Source organism: Elephas maximus, chromosome 13 (genome assembly GCF_024166365.1).
Source record: "Elephas maximus indicus isolate mEleMax1 chromosome 13, mEleMax1 primary haplotype, whole genome shotgun sequence".
Lineage (NCBI taxonomy): Eukaryota > Metazoa > Chordata > Mammalia > Proboscidea > Elephantidae > Elephas > Elephas maximus.
In genome coordinates, this window is record NC_064831.1 from 62,568,756 (window position 1) to 62,593,421 (window position 24,666).

The 24,666-nt window shown below is 45.5% G+C and overlaps 1 protein-coding gene across 3 annotated transcripts in view; it reads right to left on the bottom strand.

Annotated features, from left to right (window-relative positions):
* Positions 1 to 4,856: 4,856 nt before the first annotated feature.
* CELF6 (CUGBP Elav-like family member 6) overlaps positions 4,857 to 24,666 on the bottom strand; it is a 38,674-nt gene continuing 18,864 nt past the window's right edge. Inside the window, exons 4-14 of one of the 3 annotated variants that reach the window (XR_007519940.1) lie at positions 9,760 to 9,888; positions 9,572 to 9,651; positions 9,272 to 9,415; positions 9,033 to 9,165; positions 8,798 to 8,947; positions 8,579 to 8,638; positions 8,231 to 8,311; positions 8,002 to 8,145; positions 7,297 to 7,452; positions 6,344 to 6,428; positions 4,857 to 5,140 (exon numbers count right to left, since the gene is read on the bottom strand). Coding sequence is in view for 2 of the 3 variants with exons in the window: in XM_049906186.1 (XP_049762143.1) it covers positions 7,325 to 7,452; positions 8,002 to 8,145; positions 8,231 to 8,311; positions 8,579 to 8,638; positions 8,798 to 8,947; positions 9,033 to 9,165; positions 9,272 to 9,415; positions 9,572 to 9,651; positions 9,760 to 9,888 (1,049 nt within the window). In the remaining variant the exon portion in view is untranslated. Of the gene's footprint in view, positions 6,429 to 7,296; positions 7,453 to 8,001; positions 8,146 to 8,230; positions 8,312 to 8,578; positions 8,639 to 8,797; positions 8,948 to 9,032; positions 9,166 to 9,271; positions 9,416 to 9,571; positions 9,652 to 9,759; positions 9,889 to 24,666 lie in introns of all 3 variants that reach the window. The other 2 variants (XM_049906187.1, XM_049906186.1) reach the window with 2 other exon arrangements.

Below are 24,666 nucleotides of genomic sequence, written 5' to 3' on the forward strand. Positions count from 1 at the left end.
GATGACTTCCAATTTTCCTACATTCATACTTCTTACGTTCCACATTCTGATTATTAATAGATGTTTGCAGTTGTTCTTCTCATTTTGAGTCGTGCCACATCAGCAAATGAAGGTCCCAAAAGCTTGACTCCATCCACATCATTAAGGGCAACTCTACTTTGAGGAGGCAGCTCTTCCCCAGTAATCTTTTCAGTGCCTTCCAACTGGAGGGGCTCATCTTTTGGCACTATATCAAACAATGTTCTGTTGCTATTCATAAGGTTTTCGCTGGCTAAATCTTTTCAGAAGTAGACCACTGGGTCCTTCTTAGTCTGGAAGCTCAGCTGAAACCTGTCTGCCATGGGTGACCCTGCTGGTATTTGAATACCAGTGGCATAGCTTCCAGCATCACAACATGCAAGCCGCCACAGTACAACAAACTGACAGATGCTTGGTGGCCCCTAAGATTAGATTATACTTATTTGTCTTAAAATTCAGACAGTGCTAGGAATTCTGGTGCCTGGGAAACTTGGCTGGGGGTTCTGTGGCAGACAGTGGGATGTACTGGTCACAAACCTCATGCATCTTCTTGGATTCCTTAGAATACCTCCTTCTTTCTCTCTCTCTTGGTTGGCATCTCATCTATGCCAAGTAGCCCCTCTACTTCCACACTTGTAGTAAAAATACCACACAACAGGGTAGGGGACCTGACATACCAAGCAGCCACCCAAGGGGCAGACAATGCAACTCAGAAGTGCAGGGCAGTTAGCTTTCTGTGGGGTGAACCTTGGCCAATGGAAAACAGGAAGAGGGGAACGGGTAGATAAATTCCCTCTTATTCTCCATTTGGTGAACTGTTCCAAGGTATGGCTTACCCTGGCAAACACCATGTGATTGGCAAACAACCCTGCCAAGTGACCTGCTCCTTCTGCATGGCTCACTGGGAAACAGCCGTCAACACAGTAACGCATTATCTTGCGTTGCTTTACATCTTTCTTTGCCTCCTGTTTGTTTTTTCCCCTCATCATCCTGGGCTTCCATCTCCCAAGTAATGTGTCAGCACATTAATCTTTGCCTCAGAGTCTGCTTTCTAGAGGAATTGGGTTAAGCCTCCATCCCAACATTGGCTCCATCCCAATAGTAGGGTAGCCAGAAGGTGCTGAGGACAAAATTGATTTTTTGTACTCAGACTCTGAGAATCTAGCCTAAACCGCTCGCTCCCTCTCAGTGGCCTAGTGCAGAGGTCACTGGATCAGGCCAATTCTGGCCTGCTCCCCAGGAGAAGCTGAGGCCCATTTCAAAGGTTCTCTCCTTGATCCCTTGCACTCCTGTGCACCTGAGACTTCCCTTGGGAAAAGTCAGACCCAAGCTTGCAGCCAGGTCTGCCTCCTGGGTTTCTGTGTTCTTAGACAGCTAGAGGGCAGGAAGCTGCAGCCTGGAAGTTCAAAGTCCCCTCTATCAATGACCAGTCCAAGGCTCTGCTCAGCCCAGATTGCTAGAGGGTAGGGAAGGCTGTGATAACAGTATGTGAGATCAGGGCTAGGGGAAAAAAAGAGAGGCCCTCTGCACTATCTGAGTTTGCCCTTGATGCAGACTTTTCACCTCTTTGCTGACCCCACAGGGCCTAGCCTAGAAGTGCAGTTGCGTGGACTGCACTGTCTTTGAGCTTGCAGAGCCAATAACATTTCTTCCTTCCTTGGCTCTCCCCCCAAACAGAGGACTTTGTAACATAAATGTGCAGATTATACTGGGAGGCCCAGAGGCCAAAAACAGCCTCTGAGTCCCTGCTGGGTTGGCTGTGTCCCAATGGAGGCAGCTGCAGTCGAAACAGGGTATGCCCAAAAATTACAACTGAAGCTGGAAAGGATCAAGTGAGGTCCCATGATCTCCACAGCCTTAGCACCCTCTTTTGCAGGGCGTTGTATGCATGCTCTGCTCCACTGAGGCAGGGGCAAACCTCCAGGTCTGGCCACAGCACGTAGTCAAATCAGAGCTGCTTTCAAGGTCAGCGGTCATTAGTCCTATCTCGGACCAAAGGTCTCCGTACACAGAGGACACCCAAGTTGCATCCAGAGAGGGAAAGAAATTTCAGAGGCCCTGTTAAAGGCTAAAAGCTCTGCCCACAGTCCCTAAGTTACACAAGTTCTCAGAAGGCCCTCAAGTTCAATATCCACTGGCAGATTCCTCCCAGGAGTCCTTTGATGATGTGATCTCAATGCAATAATGGGCAGAGGTAGTGATGGGGGGCGGGGAGTAGGGGAGCAAGCTACAAGTTGCTGTCCAGAATGAGTGCTTGCATGGTTGCCTCACTTCTAGGAAATTCCTTTTTAGGAGGCCTAGGAACCAGTACCGTTTGGAAATTTTGACTACCTGGTCAGGGCCAAGGGCACTGGAGGATGAGCCTGTCAAGCGTCTGAAAGGCAATCTCTCTCTGGGGGCACTGAGCAGATTAAAGTTGACTCACCACCACAAATAGGCCGTTACGGAAGCCGTGAAGCTGAGGGATAGGGGAATGGGCAAAGTGTGACCTGTTGTTACGAAAAACCACATGGGCCCGATCCAGATTCAAGGAGTAGAACTCAGCAAGATATTTTGGATGCTAGCTCAGAGAGCCCAGGAATCAAATCAATCAGTTTGGAAGGAATTATATTGCCAGAGAATTCTCACACCTTGCAAACAGGGACCTGGGAGTGCTTAATCTCTAAGGCAATCTTTAGGCCCCAAAACCACATCCAAAGGAGAATGGAATACTTCTGTTCCAAAAGGGAATTCTCTCAGGGATGTTCAAAAAGGACAATGGATAAAGGAAAATATTTCCCAGGGGAAAGCACCAAGAGCAATCAATTTTGTTGACCAAGAAACTCGTTCTACTGTCCAGAAAGCTGTATGCTATGATTAGTGACTATTGTTTTCTTTTCTCTTTTCCAAGTAGGAGTTGTTGGGTTTTTTATGGTTATCCTATTTTTCCTCCACTATTTCATATTGGATATGTAGGGGTAGTGAAATTTATCTTTTAGCTATAGATTGCAAGATTGTAAGAAGGCGTATTCAGATTTGATCAAGAAAATGCACATCACCCAGGAACCCTGGACTGAGGGCTCAACAGAGCAACTGGATATGATTCTGATATGTGTCCTATTGGAAGGTATGTTTTTGTTTGGGCCTAGGATCATTGCATTGTTAGGCAGGCACATTTCTGAAATTATAATTTGTTAAGAAGAGCTTGGGTGAATGCTGGGAAATAAAGAGGTAGAATATAGTAGACAGTATTGTTTATTTTCCCATTATTCCTTCCTTTGGAGACCTATTTCTTCCCCTCCATATGGTCCTAGTAAACTTGTCACTTACGGTGTCCTACTTTTCTACCCTGAAGCCCTGGTGGTGCAGTGGTTAAGAGCTTGGCTACTAACCAAAAGGTCAACAGTTCAAATACACCAGCTGCTCTTTGGAAACCCTATGGGGCAGTTTTACTCTGTCCTATAAGGTCACTATGAGTTGGAATCAACTCAACAGCAACTGGTTTGGTTGGTTTCGGTACTCTTCTACCCTAGGGGTGGGTATATGTCCAAAGCTGGCCAATCAAAGTTCTCCCTAAGACTTTAGAGCTAGAACTAATGAGGCCAGGATATAGAGAAGGAAGCAGGGCTGAGAGGGGGAGGCATCATCATATGAACCCCTAGATCCAGCAATGCCTGAAGGCAGATACATCCCTTGATTTATCAGTTATGTAAGCCAGTTAATTTCCTATTGGCTTAACCATGTTTGGTGTGGTTTTTTAACACTCGTAACTGAAAAAGTCCAGACTAATACGTGCACACACAAACAGACACAAACACCACGTTGTTCAAACTCATTAGACATTATACAAGTCTTTCATGATCTTACCAGAGGTTGGCAAACTTTCTCTGTAAAGGACCAGATAGTAAATATTTTAGTCTTTGTGAGCCACATATGGTCTGTCTCATTCTTTTTTTGCTTTGTTGTTATAACCTTTTAAAAACATGAAAACATTCTTAGTTTGCAGGCCATACTAAAATAGGCCACAGGCCAGATTTGCCCACAGGCCATAGTATGCAGACCTCTGATCTAGATCCTGCCAAACTCGGTAGCTTTGGAATCGCAGTCATCCAATCCCTAGCCATGACGGAAAATAGTTTAAATATCATTTTGGTTAAAATATTTTGACATGATTCGGTAATGAGTTAAGGTTCAGAATAGAGTTAGGAATGGGAAAAGGGTCTTGTCTTGTGCCCAGTACTTGCCACATAATAGACACTGAATAAACAGTAATCATCATTAATTTCTTGATAATAATTATTCATAATGATGAACTATCCAAATGGCTTTGTCCAAATGTCCTAGTTCATCCTTGAAGACTCTTCCTCTCCTTAATCTCCTTTGAGAAACCCTTCTCCAACCTCTCCCAAGCAACCTAGGAACTCCTTTTTAACTACATTATTTATCTTTCTCCCTAACTCTGAGTACTTGGACCATGCCTAAGCCCCAGCACCTAGCTCAGTGCTTAGCACTTAGTACTAGAGGGGACTCTCTGCCTCTCTGTGTATATCTCTTTGCATATGCATGTGCTCTGTATCTCTGTCTGTATCCAGGGCAATCAGTCTATGTGTCAGCATTGTGCTGGTATACAGATGCTCTTGACACTGGTTTCTCTCTGTTTAAAATTATTTATGGATGCACTCAGCACCTTACCTGGTAATGTTTTTGCCAAATCTACTTTTCATTCCCATCCCCTCAAAAAAAGAGTCAAAGACAGAGGAACAGGTGGGAACAAGTTTTCTTAGAAACTCTTATGAAGGATGAACCCTCCCACCCCACCCCACCCCACCGCACCCCACCCCACCCCACCCCACCCCCAGCCTTCTTTACTATCTGATGTGATATAGATCAGAGGCCTCCAGCCTCGCAGCAGCATCTGGGAATTGGAGTGCCCACCACCCAGCTGGGGCCCCAGACTAAGTTGGTTCATCTCTGTGGGGTAGAGAAGAAGTTATCCTCTTGGGAAAAATATACACAAGGCCCTGCAGGCCCAGGAAAGACTGACCAAGGCAAGGTGAATCATGGTGTTCTAAGCTGGATCTTTTGCCCATCTCACAGAAGCAGGCAGGAAGCACCACCAATGATCAGCTTTATATGGCACCCACTGTATACAACAGACAGACAAAGACAGACAGACAGAGCACACACCACTTCTAAGCTGAACACTGCTCACCATCTAGAAGCACCTTGGATAAGCACATGTGAGACACTCTTGCATAGGAAAGATGTACTTTTTAAAGGAATGAAGAAGTATTTTGGCAAAACATCTACTTCCCTTTCAGGTCCTGGGTAAAGAGGGACCTCTAATTCTGAAGCTTCTACATATTGAAAATTATCCCCTTCTCAATGGCAGTATATACAGTAGCAAACCTTCCAAGTCTGTTGTCACAGCCCTCTACATATATCCTGACTCTACTTTACAGGTGGGCAAACTTAGAGACAGAAGGTGGCCTGGAGCAAGGGGACGCTGGGGCTAGCTCAAGGTGAGGGGAAACAGGAGGTGTCTCGGCTCAGCCAAAGGCAGGGTCTCTGTCTATCTGGACTGGGAAGGGGAAGGCTGGGGTGGCCAAAACTCCTTCTTTCTTCCTGCCTGGGGAAGCTGTGATTCCACTTTGGGAAAGGCCATCAAGAAAGAAGGGCAGCTTCCCATTTCTGCTAGCTAAGGGGAACTCTCAGGGTGATAATGGCCAGGCCAGGCCAGAGCACCCCCTGCGGCCTCTTCAGGGGTCCTCTCTGAGTTTGGGAATTGTGGGGTGTGGGTTCACTGCTTCCATAGCTCTCTCATTACCTGCATATGAGTCTAGACCTCAAGTCCTTAATTATTTTTAAAAGGGCAAGTGGGGAGGGGGTTCAAGAGGGAATGAGACACAGAACAATCTTTCCACAGCCTCCTTCGGCCTAGGCTGAGACTTCCGAGGGTCTCCTTCACCCTGTCTCCTAGGGATATTTAAAGGCAGCTTTTATGAGACTCTACACTGTCATTTGTGTTTCTCTTTTTTGTTGCTGTTTGTGTGTTTTTTTTAATTTATATAGATATATATATATATTTTTAAAAAAGCAATAGTCCTTTGGTCCCTAAACTCTAAGGAATGATATGATTTTGAAAGAAGTAAATCTGGGCTTCCCTGTTGGAAAGCCCGTGGCACCCCCAAGGTCCTCTGCTGGTTCCCCTGGACAGTCAATCCTCAGTCAGCCCCAGTTGCCCTGGCAGCCTGAGCTCTTTGCCCCAGGCACAGAACAACCCACTTGTAAGAAACAATCCCTAAAGTGGCCTGGGGCCCAGGCCCCAGCCATGGGTCGGATCCACCTCCATCAGCAGCTGCTCCTTCAGGAAGGGCTGCTCAAGCATTTCTGTGCTTTTCCTTTCCTTTCTTCTCACTCTTCATTTTCTGCTGTTGAGTATTAGTGGATGAGAGACAGGAAAGAACAAAAAAAAAAAAAGAAAAGGCAAAAGTCACCCTGGAGGACAAGACAAGAGCAGCTTGCCTCATCAGTGGCATCTCAGGAGAGTGGCCAGGGCCTCTCTTCTGGAGGAAAAGAGTTGCAGCAAACCCTGGCTTCTGGGCAGATGACCCCATCTTGATACCCCCTCCAAAAGTCTCCCTTGGGTAGCTCAGGTGAGGCAGGGGCATATGAAATAGCAAATCTCCAAAAGTTGAGGCAGCATCCTGTGGACCCATGGGCACTGTCAAAAACCTGGAACTTGTCATGTCCCTCCTCATCACCCACCAGGACCAGCAAATCCTGCTTCTTAAGCATATCTTGCTTTTCTTCCCCCATGTCCATGATCAGTGCCATTATCCCAGCACTTAACATCGTCTTCCTTCTTTGCTTAAACTCCTCAATGGTTCTTTACTATTTTCAGGATAAAGTCCAAACTCCTTGGCCCTTAAGACCCTTTCCAAGCTGACCCAAATCTACTTTTCTAGTCTCCTTCTCTAACTCCCAGCCCTCCCCACACACAGGTTCTCTACACTCATGGCCTCCTGTGGCTACCTCTAGAACAGAACTGGAGGAATTTTACTGTAATTGTCTCTTCCACCCCGAGACCGTGGGGGTAGGACTGTTATCTAATTTCTCTCAATCCTTGGGTTGGAGGAAAAGCTCAAAGACTCTTGAGAATTCCTCCTAGCTCCTGGCTCATCTCTCTATCCCACACTTTTTCAGAGGTGGGGTGCCCCCAACTTCCAAAAAAAAAAAACCAAAGCTGGGAGGGCCTCATCACCCAGGTCCCATCTCCCTAGGGTCCATCGGACTCACCTTTCTGTGGCTGGTCAATGAGAGCAGATCAGTAAGGCCGGTTGGCATCCTTGGGCCGCTTTAGCTGGACCTTGAGCCTCTTCATGCCAATTTGAAAGCCATTCATGGCCTGGATAGCAGTCTGGGCACTGGTTGGATTGTCAAAACTAACAAACCCTGTGAGTTGTGGGCAGAGAGGTTAGCTGGAGACGCTGCCTGGCAGGGCCTCCTTCCTGACTACCCCCTCTTCTCCCTGTTTCTTTGGGTCAGTCCTATCAAACACATACCCCTCTACTATTTACACACACACACACACACACACACACACAAAGGTGTAATCTTAGAAAGACAAGAGGCAACTCTGAGTGTGTATGTGTAGAGTATATTGGTTGGGGTATGTTCCTTCTTCCTGTTTTTTCCTGGCATAGGTTGGCTCTCTCCCTCTACAACTCCCATTCTGGTTCCCAAAACTTCCTTGGAGTTGGAGGGGATCTCTGGTCCTAGACCCAGTATTCTCCTGCCCTGCCCAGACCCTAAGTCTGACCTTGCCAAACATCTCCCAGATATCTGACCTTCCCAGGTGAATCTGAAATAGGCTCCTTCCCGGTCTGGGTTAAGCCCTGTGACTGTTCTGTGACCCAGCTTTGTGCCATACATTTAGTTTCTGAAAACCATTGCCTTATGGAGGGAGACTCTTAGGGTCTGCAGGGATGGGGCTCAGCTCACCAAAACACTTGCTCTGGTTGGTGGCTCGATCCACAAAGACTTTGGCAGAAACAACGGCTCCAAAGGGCAGGAATGTCTGTATAAGTTCCGCATCACCAAACTCCTGAGGCAGGTGATAGATGAAGAGGTTACAGCCTTCGGGGCCTGCAGGGACAGTAGCAGGCTGGTTCAGGGGAGGGACCCTGAGTCCAGTCCCACCAGGCCCTGATCTCCAGCCCCCATCCCTCACCTTCTCTCTGCTGCTGGGGCAGGGCTGAAGGCTGCTGGGGAAAAGCTGTGCTCACTGGGGCATAGGCCGACGGATAGGCTGCTGGAGACAGAGATAAGAGTGGACAGTGACCCCCCCCCCCAGGAGCCATTTCCCACCAGAGCCCCATCTGCTTGGCCACCTTTGACCAATTCAGCTGAGACCACTGTAGCCTTCACCCCCAGAGAGGTCATCCTGGGCCCAGAGGAGGGGATGGGGGGTTGGCTCCTTCCTCAGAACAGAGCCTAATCCCCCCGCCCCCCCCCCAATCTCCCTATTCCTTTCTGGGGCCCTTCAACACTCCCCAGACCGTGTAGCGCCAAATGAAACCTGCGTAGTGGTGCATCCCAGCGTAGGCCTGCTGCAGGGGGTCAGCCAGGGGATTCTGGGCTGGGGAGAGAGGGGGCGAGGCCCACGGTGAAGGTGGGAGGTAGAGGGAGGCTGTGAGAGGCAGCAGGAATGGAGGGGGAGTACCTTCCCCGGGCCCTGCCCCCCAACCCCCTGCTCCCTACCCCATTTCGGGGAGATCTGGGTGTAGCGGGGGCCCACCTGCGTAAGGGGAGAGCCCGTTATTGTAGAGTGTGTCAGAGCCCGGCTGCCCGTTGGTCTGGGGGGTAAGGGGGCCGAATCCATTGACGCCAATAGGCGCCGGAAGACCAGGAAGCGTGCCAGGGCCGCCGCCTGTCGGGGAGGTGGCTGCTGGTGGTGGAGGCCGGAGAGTCAGGTCACTGCTCCACCCGCCCGGCCCCCTCCTGGCCACGGCCTCCACCCCCGGGTGCTGTACCTGCCGCCGGCAACAGCGGCGCCGCCACCAGGCTGAAGGCCGCCACGTGCTGCATCTGTGCCGCCACTGCGGCCACCGGGCCTAGGCCCGGGCCCTGCGCCGCCGCCAGCAGGGCCGCCTGGTGCTGCAGGATCTTTGGGAGAGAGGACGGGCGCAGGTGGAGGGCCCAGCGGCCAGCAGCTGCCTGTCCCCACCCGCCCCCAGTCTGGTCCACCCGCCGGCTGAGGCCAGGCACCTACTGCTGTGGTGTAAGCGCCACAGGCCCCGAGCGGCAGCGGCGTGGGGTGGAAGGTGCCCAGCTGGCCTGCCATCTGCTGCATCCGCCGCAGCGCGCGCTCCCGGTCCGTGTCCGCCAGCTTGACCACGAGGCTAGACGAGGCGCCCTGGGCAGCGCAGGGGAGGCCGCAGTGACTGGTCCCGACCCTGGCCCAGCCCCGAGGGACCCTGGCCGGTTTCTCAGGGCACTGAGCGCACATGAGGGGGAGGAGCCCACCCCCGCCCGACTGGCCTCGCCCTTGGCCCCCGGTGCCCGCCCTCACCGCCATGGTCCGGCTGCCGTGCAGACCCTGGATGGCCGCCTGGGCTTCCCCTTGACTCCCGAACTTCACAAAGGCACAGCCTGGGGCAGGACAGAGGGATCGGGTGGCTCAGGCCACAGAGGCCAAAGGGTCACGTGGCCCAGAGTGAGACAGAATCACCAGAAAGTCCTGGGGTCAGTGCAGGTCACCTTTACTGGTGCCATCTGGGCTCCTCAGGACGGTGCACTCCTCGATATGACCGAAGGGCTGGAACAGGCGTCGAACGTCCTCCTCACCCTGCTGCTTACCCAGCATCCCCACAAACAGTTTTCGATCCTCTGGAGACAAGGCCAGGAGTGACCTGGGGACTCCAAGTCCTCCTGGTATCCCCAGAGTCCCCGGAGGAACTTATGTAGGCATCTCACCACAGCCTGGCTCTGGGAAGAGGTGTAGGGAGGGAGAAGTCCCCAATGCTACAAAGTTGGGTTTCTTTGAGGAGGGGATGACCTACAGACAGATCTGGAGGAAAGGAACTCAGCTGAGATATTCCGTCAGGAAAATCTGAGTCCTTTGAAAACCCAGAAAGGCCCGTTGCTGCTCTTGTGGGGAGGGGATTCAGTCTTGATATCTTTGGTTGGCGAGAACCCTATATGCATCCTTTTATGTTTGACCTTTCTGTTCTTAGGGTTTGGGAAATGCTAGTTTGGACCACTTCAGCTGTATTAAGGGAGGAGATGCTCAGAGAAGGCCTTAGTATTCAGGCTGGGTCCAGAGCAGAGCAGTACACCTTTATGGGTAGCTAGAATCAGTGCCTCTTCCTGCCCAAGCTAAGGAGGGTTTGGATTAAAAAAAAAAAAAAAAAAAATCAGCCCAGGAAATAGTTCTCTTGTCCCACTGCCCCATGCCCAGACACTGAGCACTGAAATCATGAACTCCCACCCTTAGCACCAAACCCAACCCAGATGTCCCTCCCAAAGGCCTAAAGAAGGCAGAAGTCTGAGCCTCCAACATTAGCATTTTCCCCAGCATGCCTGACCCCTTTCCTTAACCCCCATCTCCAACACCTCATTCCTTCACCAAGCCTCCAGGCTCTCACTGAGCCTTGTTGCCTCCCTCTAACATCTCCTGTTCTCCCTCCATGGTCCCTCCCAAGTGTTCACGCTGTCGGAGAACAAGTTCTGCCTACAGACCTGGATGGCCACCTGAGAACAAGCCTGATCCCTCCTCACATCCACACTTCCTGTGGGAGTGACAGAGGTGCCAGGAAACAGGATCTGGTGCCTGGGGAAACTTGGAGGACTTGGGCCAGACACCAGGGCATAGCTGTAGAGCCACCAAATCAGATCTTGGGAGCACAATCCAGAAGCAGAGGGTCAGCCCACAGGGTCTGCTGTTAAAGCCAGACTCCTTTCTGCACCAAGGTGAGTCTCTGAATTTGGGATAGGGCTTGACCCCGTAGGAGGGTAATACAAGTTGGGAGGGAAGGGGTAGGTGGGAATCTGGCTCTGGCTTCACTTCAAAACTCTGGAGTCCAGGAAAGTACATTCCTAACTCCTTTACCCTTGATAATCTTGGCTAGATAGAATGGGGAGCCTTGGATCCTGAGTGCAGGGGAGACAAGGCTGGTGAGTGTCATAGACTGAAGGCTGGGGGATAGTGAAAAGGAAGAACAGACTGAGAGAGGTTAGCAGTGGCAGGAATCTCCAACAAGGTTATGTGTGTGTCTATATTTCACCTGGATGGTATAGGGTGCAGCCTAGGCTGCCCTGGGTATCCTGAGGTTATCTCCGCCTGGCACTGGGTTTTTTTTTTTTTTTTTTTTATCACTGCAGAGGGATCCTGAGGAGGAATGGATAGATAATGTACTTGTGCTGGAATTCTGGAAAAGGTGTGGACCTTCTGTGGTAAGAGTATAACCCAGTGAATGTGCTTCTCTTCTGGGAGTGTTATTTACAGAATAGTGTCCTCGGAATAGATCACTAGTTTCTCAGACTTTTTATAGGAGTGGTAGAACCCTTTGTTCTAACAAAAACATTAGCATGAAGTGCAAAATATAAGAGAAAAGCAGAACTGTTCTGATTGAAACCAGAAAGGAATGGGAGAAGGTGCTGGAGTCCTGCTTGATCACCTCTCAGCATACCTCTCTGAGGGAAAGCCCTTTGAAAACCACCGACCTAGAAGACAGAGAATAGAATTCCAGATGGTGTATGAAGAGAGGTCTGAGATTTCATTTAGGAGCCTGAGAAGACAGGAAAGATCTTTCATGAATCTCTTGGCCACTCTGATATTGGTGACTTTGCCTTGACACTGGAAGACATGCCTCATACTGGTCAGGGAATCAAACCCCAGAAGACTGTGTCATAGTTCTGAGCTAAGACACTAAATTATGCCCATGTGACTGCAGAAGGCCCAGGAGGGGCTGGAGGACATCTTTGGGACTCCAGAGTCCCAAGGCTTACAGGAGGCTTCATGATGCCCTACTTTATTGTGCAGCTGTGTCATTGGGTAGGGTCGAAACGATGATGATGGCACTGCAGGTAAGATGTCATGCCACATAGTCCAGCATCCAGGTGGTCCTGGGTGGGAAGAGAGTTGTCACAAGCTGAGATGGTGCCTCCAGGACAGGAAAGGGGCTTGTTGGACAGTAGTTATCTAATCCTTCACCTGCTCTAACTCTTGTTGCTCTTTTCTGTTGATGGCAATTGGGTTTTTTTTTGTTTGGGCGATCAGCTCAAGCCCATGTCACAACTCGTGAATTACTCTGATTTTCCCTTTCTAGGGAGAGTTTTCCAACTGGATTAAGAGTTTCCATTTCCATGTTGGGGTGCTGATCCTGTGGTTCTGGGATACTGGGGTGTACAGACTATGACATGGAAATGAGTACCCACTGTGGGCTGGGCTCCATGCTGCCTGTTTCACAGGCATCCTGAGCCCTCCTTGCCACTTTACAGGGACTTTGATGGTCTTTGGCAGGACAGTGAGCTATGTCACAGTTACCATGGGTCTCAGGTGACCCAGAAGTGGTGGGGTAGGTTTCTTAAGAAACCTGGTGTTATGGATTGAACTGTGCCCCCCCCCCTCCCCGCCACAACAATGAAAAAAGAGTATATTGAAGTTCTAACCCCTGAACCTGTGAATGTGACCCTTTGGGAAATAAGATCTTTAAGGATGTTATCAGTTAGGCTAACATGAGGTCATGCTAGTATAGGGTGGGTCCTAATCCTGCATGACTGGTGTCCTTATAAAAGAGGAGAAGATACGCCGCGGGAAGATGTCATGTGACATAGCAGCTGCAAACCAAGGAACACCTGGAGCTACCAGAAACTAGGAAGCATGGAACAGATTTTTTCTCAAAGCCTCAGAAGAAATCAGTGCAATCAACACCCTGGTCTTGGACTCCCAGCCTCCAGAACTGTGAGATGATAAATTTATTTTTAAACCCACTCACTTTGTGGTGTTTTATTTTTTCCTAGGAAACAAACAAACCTGGTCAAAGAGAAGTACAGACTGGACCCTGGAGAGTAGCTCCCAAATCCACAGCTCTGAAGATTCTGTGGGCTGATCAATGCCCTTAGAGAGAGATGATGATGGGGTACAGCCCTGATAATTCAACTTCATCTAGGTCAAGTCATTATTGCTCCAATTTGGTGAAAAAGAGGGTGCTGCATAAAGCAGGTCAGAAATGTCTGAATAAAAGTATCCTGGTCCCTGGAAAGATGGGAATGTCAAACAGGGAAGCTTGACCTTCCTGGAGCGAAGGACTTGGAAGGTAGAATCAGTTCGGAGTTGAGACATGGTTGGAAAGCCACAAAGTTGAATGGTATATCTGCATTTTCCTGTTGGCAACCAATGCACACTCTTTGCTCTTCCACTAAATGCCTTTTGGACCGAAACCAAGTGGCTTAGACCCCAGGGGTCCATCTCCATGAAGGGTAGCTGCCTGTGTAGTTGGTCATACAGATCAGGGATTCTCAGGCAGCAAATGATGGTGCTGACAGCATAGAAATCAGAGCAGAGTCAGTCCACTCTGTCTTCCTCAGGAAGGGCACCAGGATGCTGTCCAAGAAAGGAGGCTGAATGAAGCTCTGCTTCAAGTTGGTCCAAAAGAATTCCTGTGGTGCCCAAGTGTCTGGCTTCTATACCTACTCTGCTCCATGTTGGTGAGAGGTCATGATCATAGGGACAATGAAGGAACAAAATCTTGGTCTTGGCAGTACTAACCACAAACACATCCCAGAAACACCAGTCCACCTTTCAGTTCAAATACCAATCCAAGAATTCCTGCTGGTGGCAGCTTTTGGAGCAAAGTGTCTCTCCCTTTGTGTTCCTGGTAATGAATGGAGCATAAGGAGCCAAGAAAGCCTGGGAAAGTGAGCGAAGGAATTATCCAGGACAAGCAGAGTGTCCTGGCCAGATCTGATGAGCATCAAGAAGAGTTTTTAAAAGGGCTGCAAAAAAGAGACTTTGATGGTGAGGCAGAACAGAGATTCCACTGTCCCCTCACCCTGATCCAGGAGGGCCAGAGAGAAGTGAGAAAGGTAGACCAAGGCTGGGCTTCCAGGTTCCCTGAAGAGAGAAGAACCTGAGTTTCCAGAGACTCATTTTCCTCTGACAGGCTGTGCACCCGTACCTGAAGGGCAGTGTCATATCGCATGGCGCTTGTCAGAGGGTCAGCCACAGCCATGGACAATCAGCTTTGGTGATCTGCTCTGACGTAACCTGAGGAAAGCACTTCTTTTTACCTTTGAGGGTAGAATGCATTTCAGGAAGTGAAAGGTTAACTGAGAATAGTCTTAAGCAGTACTGTGGAACTTATTCAGCCAGAACTTAGTTAGAAAAGTACTTTTTAGAATTAAATATGCATAAGGATCAAAGACAGATATGAGTTGTCAACTGACCATACAGAACAGCTGTTGTTAAGATCCGTATCTGACTTAGGTCAGAGACTATGTGCTAGTATCATGAAATTCTGAAAATTCCAGTTCAAAATTCAACTTTAGTCCAGAGATTAGTTATTAAACATTGAATAAAGTAGGATCTGGGGTCCCTTGTGAGATCCTAGGAAGAATTTGGAAAAGATGGCTCACCTAGTTAGACAGCAACATGATTATTACTTAAAACCCAGGCTGATATTTAATGAAACTCTTGCAAATTCAGGGGGGAAACTACTTAAACAAGCATAGAGGGTAACAGGAGATTAATGTGATGACAGACAAGTGGCTTTTGAGTTAAGCCAAATTTCAAGATTTAAAAAAAAATGATGCCTCAAAGTATATTTTAAAATCCTCAGAGAGTGTTTGAAAATTTGAAGTCAAAAAAACTAAAGTGAAAAGGGTGCATGGATGAATTACTTAACCTATTTCTGTACCTAGACATCTTGAATACATAAATATTAACTGAATAAAAATAACATCAAAGTTGGAGAATGGAACAAGCAATCACCATTGTGATTTATGCATTTATTGATTCCACGTTATGAAATTTGAAAGGGAGGAAAGAATATACAGAAGGTGTTAAATGATTTTGAAGATTTTTGCCTTAGGACTAAAAAATACTTTTCCTATAAGATTGGTATTTACAATATAACTTATTATCAGTATTTCCAAAGTAGACATACTCTAAGTTAGGAAAAATCACCACAGTCCCCATGCTGAACAGCAAATAAAACAGACTCATTTAATTACCATTGTTTGAAAGATTTGGGGATCCCTGCCTCTGATTTAATAAAATTTGAAGTTAACATTTTGAAATATATGAACTCTGAATTTTTATCCAGAAAAACATTTTAATTTTCACATTCAGAGATGTCCAAGGGCTGAGGGGACAAATTTTTCTTTTTGATGCTGTGTGTGTTTGCTGTAGAAATGGGTGTCTTCAGCATGTAGGAAACCCTGGTGGCATAGTTGTTAAGTGCTACGGCTGCTAACCAAAAGGGCAACAGTTTGAATCCACCAGGCACTCCTTGGGAACTCTACGGGGCAGTTCTACTCTGTCCTATTGGGTTGCTATGAGTCAAAAACAACTCGACAGCAGTGGGCTTGGTTTTTGGTTTAGCATGTTATGAGATAATTTTATTTTGGAAAATTAGATGCATTTTCCTTTAAGCACATAAGCAGTGTGCAACTTAGCTTCAGAATTTACGGGAATTGGCTGGGGTATGTTAAAAGGCTGCTATGATATCGTCCGTGAAGACCCACATACACATCTGGCACTTTGAGAAAAGTGCCACCAAGGCTGCAGGGGACAGCCACAGAGGAAGAGGACCCCAGCACCTTCTATCAGGCAGATCCTGTTGTACTGCTACTATTATTGCATTGTAGACATTGAATGCACAACTGTTATCAATAACTTCTAAAAGTAATATAATATACAGTATGTTTAACATATAGGTTATTTCAGCAGTCCACAAACCTCATGTCTGTTGATTAAAAATAAGAAGAAGGTACTGGTACAACAACAGGTACATAGACCAATGGAACAGAATTGAGAATCCAGACATAAATCTATCCACATATGAGCAGCTGGTATTTGACAAAGGCCCAAAGTCAGTTAATTGGGGGAAAAGACAGTCTTTTTAACAAATGGTGCTGGCATAACTGGATATCCATCTGCAAAAAAATGAAAAAGACCCATACCTCACACCATGCACAAAAACTAATTCAAAATGGATCCAAAAACCTAAATATAAAATCTAAAACATAAAGATCATGGAAGAAAAAATAGGGGCAATGCTAGGAGCCCTAATACATGGCATAAACAGTATACAAAACATTACTAAAAATGCAGAAGAGAAACCAGATAACTGGGAGCTCCTAAAAATCAAACACCTATGCTCATCCAAAGGCTTCACCAAAAGAATAAAAAGACTACCTACAGACTGGGAAAAGGTTTTGAGCTATGACATTTCCAATCAGCGCCTGATCTCTAAAATCTACATGATACTGCAAACACTCAACAACGAAAACACAAATAACCGAATTAAAAAAATGGGCAAAGGATATGAACAGGCACTTCACTAAAGAAGACATTCAGGCTGCTAACAAATACACAAGGAAATGCTCATGATCGTTAGCCATTATAGAAATGCAAATCAAAACTACAATGAGATTCCATCTCACTCCAACAAGGCTGGCATTAATCCAAAAAACAAAATAATAAATTTTGGAGAGGTTGTAGAGAGACTGGAACACTTATACACTGCTGGTAGGAACGTAAAATGGTACAACCACTTTGGAAATCGATTTGGTGCTTCCTTAAAAGACTAGAAATAGAACTACCATATGATCCAGCAATCCCACTCCTTGGAATATATCCTAGAGAAACAAGAGCCTTTACATGAACAGGTATATCCATACCCATGTTCATTGCAGCACTGTTTACAATAGCAAAAAGTTGGAAGCAACCAAGGTGCCCATCAATGGATGAATGGATAAATAAATTATGGTACATTCACACAATGGAATACTAAGCATTGATAAAGAATAGTGAGGAATCTGTGAAACATTTCATAACATGGAGGAACCTGGAAGGCATTATGCTGAGTGAAATTAGTCAGACGCAAAAGGACAAATATTGTATAAGACTACTATTATAAGATCTTGAGAAATAGTATAAACTGAGAAGAACACATTCTTTTGTGGTTACGAGAGGGGGGAGGGAGGGAGGGTGGGAGAGGGTTATTTAGTGATTAGATAGTAGATAAGAACTACTTTAGGTGAAGGGAAGGACAATACTCAATACAGGGAAGGTCAGCTCAACTGGACTGGTCCAAAAGCAAAGAAGTTTCCAGGATAAACTGAATGCTTCAAAGGTCAGCGGAGCAAGGGTGGGGGTTTGGGGACTATGGCTTCAGGGGACATCTAAGTCAATTGGCAAAATAAATTCTATTAAGAAAACATTCTGCATCCCACTTTGAAGTGTGGTGTCTGGGGTCTTAAATGCTAACAAGCGACGATCTAAGATGCATGAATTGGTCTCAACCCACCTGGATCAAAGGAGAATGAAGAACACCAAGGTCACAAGATAATTTTGAGCCCAAGAGACAAAAAAGGGCCACATGAACTAGAGACTTATATCATCCTGAGACCAGAAGAACTAGATGGTGCCCAGCCACAACCGATGACTGCCCTGACAGGGAGCGCAACAGAGAACGCCTGAGGGAGCAGGAGAACAGTGGGATGCAGACCCCAAATCCTCATAAAAAGACCAGACTTGAACATAAGCCTGAGGCGGGGCCAAGATGGCGGACTAGGTGGACGCTACCGCGGATCCCTCTTGCAACAAAGACTTGGAAAAACAAGTGAATCAATCACATACATAACAGTCTACGAACCCTGAACAACAAACACAGATTTAGAGACGGAGAACAAACAAATATGGGGAGGCAGCGATTGTTTTCAGAGCCTGGAGCCAGCATACCAGTCAGGTGACCTTCGGCACCCGATTTGGGGCAGAGCCCAGGGGGGGCAGACGGCACAAACAAGGGGCCCAGCCCTGGCCCCCAAACTCATTCCGGGAGGGGGCCCAGCCGGTTTTCGTGGGCGGCGTGGCGGCGCAGCCAGTGGGAGAAGTCCCCGGGAGGCAGTGACTGGTCTTGGAGCAGGGAGAGCAGCGACCCAGCCGGGGAGCCGTCCTGCCGGGATTTTGGCAGGGCGCAGGCATGGCATAAGCGTGGAGAGCTGCTCCACCTCCCTGAACTAAACCCGGGAGGGGGCCCAGCCGGTTCACGCAGGTGGCGTGGCGATGCGGCCGGTGGGGGAGGTCCCCGGGGGGCAGCGACTGGTCTTGGAGTGGGGAGAGCGGCGTCCCAGCCGGGACGTGCAGTCGCGGAGCAGGCGCAGGGAGCTGATCCGCTCGCCTGAGCTGACGGTGGGGGGGGGCCCAGCCGGTTCACGGAGGCGGCGCAGCGACGCGGCTGGCAGCACGGGGAGTCCCTGGGAGGCAGCGACTGATTTTGGAGTCGGGAGTGCACCATCCCAGTAGGGCAACCTTGACGTTGGGCGTGGGGCTGGCAGCGGAGGATCTGACCGTGACTCCAGCGGGCCAGACCCCCCGGGGCAATCTTCACACAGCCAGCACACATAGGTTACGCGCCCGCGGAAATCTCAGATATAATAGTCATTCCAAGCAAGACAAGCAACTCTGGCTATATTCTGAAGTGCTACTCTCCTATCTCTCTGATCCCTCCCCCACCCTCCCCAGGCGGCTTCATTAACATCCGAATAGCCTGAGCCAGAGGGAGGACTCTGATAGGGATCTGACTGCATTTTTTTTTAGTGGATTTTCTGGAAAAACTAGTTTCCCAATGATGGCTCGGAGACAGCAGTCCATATCAAACCACATGAAGAAGCAGACCATGACAGCTTCTCCGACCCCCCAAAACAAAAGAATCAAAATCTTTCCCAAATGAAGATACAATCCTGGAATTATCAGATACAGAATATAAAAAACTAATTTACAGAATGCTTCAAGACATCACAAATGAAATAAGGCAAACTGCAGAAAAAGCCAAGGAACACACCGATAAAACTGTTGAAGAACTCAAAAAGATTATTCAAGAGCATAGTGGAAAAATTAATAAGTTGCAAGAATCCATAGAGAGACAGCATGTAGAAATCCAAAAGATTAACAATAAAATTACAGAATTAGACAACGCAATAGGAAGTCAGAGGAGCAGACTCGAGCAATTAGAATGCAGACTGGGACATCTGGAGGACCAGAGAATCAACACCAACATAGCTGAAAAAAAATCAGATAAAATAATTTAAAAAAATGAAGAAACCCTAAGAATCATGTGGGACTCTATCAAGAAGGATAACTTGCGGGTGATTGGAGTCCCAGAACAGGGAGAGGGGACAGAAAACACAGAGAAAATAGTTGAAGAACTCCTGACAGAAAACTTCCCTGACATCATGAAAGACGAAAGGATATCTATCCAAGATGCTCATCGAACCCCATTTAAGATTGATTCAAAAAGAAAAACACCAAGACATATTATCATCAAACTCGCCAAAACCAAAGACAAACAGAAAATTTTAAAAGCAGCCAGGGAGAAAAGAAAGGTTTCCTTCAAGGGAGAATCAATAAGAATAAGTTCAGACTACTCAGCAGAAACCATGCAGGCAAGAAGGGAATTGGATGACATATACAGAGCACTGAAGGAGAAAAACTGCCAGCCAAGGATCATATATCCAGCAAAACTCTCTGAAATATGAAGGCAAAATTAAGATATTTACAGATAAACACAAGTTTAGAGAATTTGCAAAAACCAAACCAAAACTACAAGAAATACTAAAGGATATTGTTTGGTCAGAAAACCAATAATATCAGATACCAGCACAATACAAGGTCACAAAACAGAACGTCCTGATGTCAACTCAAATAGGGAAATCACAAAAACAAACAAATTAAGATTAATTAAAAAAATAAAGAAATAATAATACACATAACAGGGAATCATGGAAGTCAATAGGTAAAAGATCACAATAATCAATAAGAGGGACTAAATACAAGAGGCATTGAACTGCCAGATGGAGAGTGATACAAGGCGATATAGAACGATACAAGTTAGGTTTTTACTTAGAAAAATAGGGGTAAATAATAAGGTAACCACAAAAAGGTATAACAACTCCATAACTCAAGATAAAAGCCAAGAAAAACGTAACGACTCAACTAACATAAAGTCAAACACTATGAAAATGAGGATCTCACAATTTACTAAGAAAAACGTCTCAGCACAAAAAAGTATGTGGAAAAATGAAATTGCCAACAACACACATGAAAAGGCATCAAAATAACAGCACTAAAAACTTATTTATCTATAATTATGCTGAATGTAAATGGACTAAATGCACCAATAAAGAGACAGAGAGTCACGGACTGGATAAAGAAACATGATCCGTCTATATGCTGCCTACAAGAGACACACCTTAGACTTAGAGACACAAACAAACTAAAACTCAAAGGATGGAAAAAAATATATCAAGCAAACAATAAGCAAAAAAGAAGAGTAGCAATATTAATTTCTGACAAAATAGACTTTAGACTTAAATCCACCACAAAGGATAAAGAAGGACACTATATAATGATAAAAGGGACAATTGATCAGGAAGACATAACCATATTAAATATTTATGCACCCAATGACAGGGCTGCAAGATACATAAATCAAATTTTAACAGAATTGAAAAGTGAGATAGACACCTCCACAATTATAGTAGGAGACTTCAACACACCACTTTCGGAGAAGGACAGGACATCCAGTTAAAAGCTCAACAGAGACACGGAAAACCTACTTACGACAATCAACCAACTTGACCTCGTTGACTTATACAGAACTCTCCACCCAACTGCTGCAAAGTATACTTTTTTTTCTAGCGCACATGGAACATTCTCTAGAATAGACCACATATTAGGTCATAAAACAAACCTTTGCAGAGTCCAAAACATCAAAATATTACAAAGCATCTTCTCAGACCACAAGGCAATAAAACTAGAAATCAATAACAGAAAAACTAGGGAAAAGAAATCAAATACTTGAAAACTGAACAATACCCTCCTGAAAAAAGACTGGGTTATAGAAGACATCAAGGAGGGAATAAGGAAATTCATAGAATGCAACGAGAATGAAAATACTTCCTATCAAAACCTCTGGGACACAGCAAAAGCAGTGCTCAGAGGCCAATTTATATCGATAAATGCACACATACAAAAAGAAGAAAGAGCCAAAAGCAGAGAACTGTCCCGACAACTTGAACAAATAGAAAGTGAGCAACAAAAGAACTCATCAGGCACCAGAAGAAAACAAATAATAAAAATTTGAGCTGAACTAAATGAATTAGAGAACAGAAAAACAATTGAAAGAATTAACAAAGCCAAAAGCTGGTTCTTTGAAAAAATTAACAAAATTGATAAACCATTGGCTAGACTGACTAAAGAAATACACGAAAGGAAACAAATAACCCGAATAAGAAACGAGAAGGACCACATCACAACAGACCCAACTGAAATTAAAAGAATCATAACAGATTATTACGAAAAATTGTACTCCAACAAATTTGAAAACCTAGAAGAAATGGATGAATTCTTGGAAAAACACTACCTACCTAAACTAACACATTCAGAAGTAGAACAACTAAATAGACCCATAACAAAAAAAGAGATTGAAACGGTAATCAAAAAACTTCCAACAAAACAAAGCCCTGGCCCGGACGGCTTCACTGCAGAGTTCTACCAAACTGTCAGAGAAGAGTTAACACCACTACTACTGAAGGTATTTCAAAGCACAGAAAAGGACGGAATACTACCCAACTCATTCTATGAAGCCACCATCTCCCTGATACCAAAACCAGGTAAAGACATTACAAAAAAAGAAAATTACAGACCTATATCCCTCATGAACATAGATGCAAAAATCCTCAACAAAATTCTAGCCAATAGAATCCAACAACACATCAAAAAAATAATTCACCCTGATCAAGTGGGATTTATACCAGGTATGCAAGGCTGGTTTAATATCAGAAAAACCATTAATGTAATCCATTACATAAATAAAACAAAAGATAAAAACCACATGATCTTATCAATTGATGCAGAAAAGGCATTTGACAAAGTCCAACACCCATTTATGATAAAAACTCTTACCAAAATAGGAATTGAAGGAAAATTCCTCAACATAATAAAGGGCATCTATGCAAAGCCAACAGCCAACATCACTCTAAATGGAGAGAACCTGAAAGCATTTCCCTTGAGAACGGGAACCAGACAAGGATGCCCTTTATCACCGCTCTTATTCAACATCGTACTTGAAGTCCTAGCCAGGGCAATTAGGCTAGACAAAGAAATAAAGGGTATCCGGATTGGCAAGGAGGAAGTAAAGTTATCACTATTTGCAGATGACATGATCTTATACACAGAAAACCCTAAGGAATCCTCCAGAAAACTACTGAAACTAATAGAAGAGTTTGACAGAGTCTCAGGTTATAAAATAAACATACAAAAATCACTTGGATTCCTCTACATCAACAAAAAGAACACTGAAGAGGAAATAACCAAATCAATACCATTCACAGTAGCCCCCAAGAAGATAAAATACTTAGGAATAAATCTTACCAAGGATGTAAAAGACCTATACAAAGAAAACTACAAAGCTCTACTACAAGAAATTCAAAAGGACATACTTAAGTGGAAAAACATACCTTGCTCATGGATAGGAAGACTTAACATAGTAAAAATGTCTATTCTACCAATATAACGCACTTCCGATCCAAATTCCAATGTCATATTTTAAGGGGATAGAGAAACAAATCACCAATTTCATATGGAAGGGAAAGAAGCCCCGGAGAAGCAAAGCATTGCTGAAAAAGAAGAAGAAAGTGGGAGGCCTCACTCTACCTGATTTCAGAACCTATTATACAGCCACAGTAGTCAAAACAGCCTGGTACTGGTACAACAACAGGCACATAGACCAATGGAACAGAATTGAGAACCCAGATATAAATCCATCCACATATGAGCAGCTGATATTTGACAAAGAACCAGTGTCAGTTAATTGGGGAAAAGATAGTCTTTTTAACAAACGGTGCTGGCATAACTGGATATCCATTTGCAAAAGAATGAAACAGGACCCATACCTCACACCACGCACAAAAACTAACTCCAAGTGGATCAAAGACCTAAACATAAAGACTAAAACGATGAAGATCATGGAAGAAAAAATAGAGACAACGTTAGGAGCCCTAATACGAGGCATAAACAGAACACAAAACATTACCAAAAATGATGAAGAGAAACCCGATAACTGGGAGCTCCTAAAAATCAAACACCTATGCTCATCTAAAGACTTCACCAAAAGAGTAAAAAGACCACCTACAGACTGGGAAAGAATTTTCAGCTATGACATCTCAGACCAGCGCCTGATCTCTAAAATCTACGTGATTCTGTCAAAACTCAACCACAAAAAGACAAACAACCCAATCAAGAAGTGGGCAAAGGATATGAACACACATTTCACTAAAGAAGATATTCAGGCAGCCAACAGATACATGAGAAAATGCTCTCGATCATTAGCCATTAGAGAAATGCAAATTAAAACTACGATGAGATTCCATCTCACACCAACAAGGCTGGCATTAGTCCAAAAAACACAAAATAATAAATGTTGGAGAGGCTGCGGAGAGATTGGAACTCTTATACACTGCTGGTGGGAATGTAAAATGGTACAACCACTTTGGAAATCTATCTGGCGTTATCTTAGTTAGAAATAGAACTACCATACAACCCAGAAATCCCACTCCTCGGAATATACCCTAGAGATACAAGAGCCTTCACACAAACAGATATATGCACACCCATGTTTATTGCAGCTCTGTTTACAATAGCAAAAAGCTGGAAGCAACCAAGGTGTCCATCAACGGATGAATGGGTAAATAAATTGTGGTATATTCACACAATGCAATACTACGCATCGATAAAGAACAGTGACGAATCTGTGAAACATTTCATAACATGGAGGAACCTGGAAGGCATTATGCTGAGCGAAATTAGTCAGAGGCAAAAGGACAAATATTGTATAAGACCACTATTATAAGATCTTGAGACATAGTATAAACTGAGAAGAACACATACTTTTGTGGTTACGAAGCGGGGAGGGAGGGAGGGAGGGAGAGGGTTTTTTATTGATTAATCAGTAGATAAGAACTGCTTTGGGTGAAGGGAAAGACAACACTCAATACATGGAAGGTCAGCTCAATTGGACTGGACCAAAAGCAAAGAAGTTTCCAGGATAAAATGAATGCTTCAAAGGTCAGCGGAGCAGGGGTGGGGGTCTGGGGAACATGGTTTGAGGGGACTTCTAAGTCAATTGGCAAAATAATTCTATTATGAAAACATTCTGCATACCACTTTGAAATGTGGCGTCTGGGGTCTTAAATGCTAACAAGCGGCCATCTAAGATGCATCAATTGGTCTCAACCCACCTGGAGCAAAGGAAAATGAAGAACACCAAGGTCACACGACAACTAAGAGCCCAAGAGACAGAAAGGGCTACATGAACCAGAGACCTACATCATCCTGAGACCAGAAGAACTAGTTGGTGCCCGGCCACAATCGATGACTGC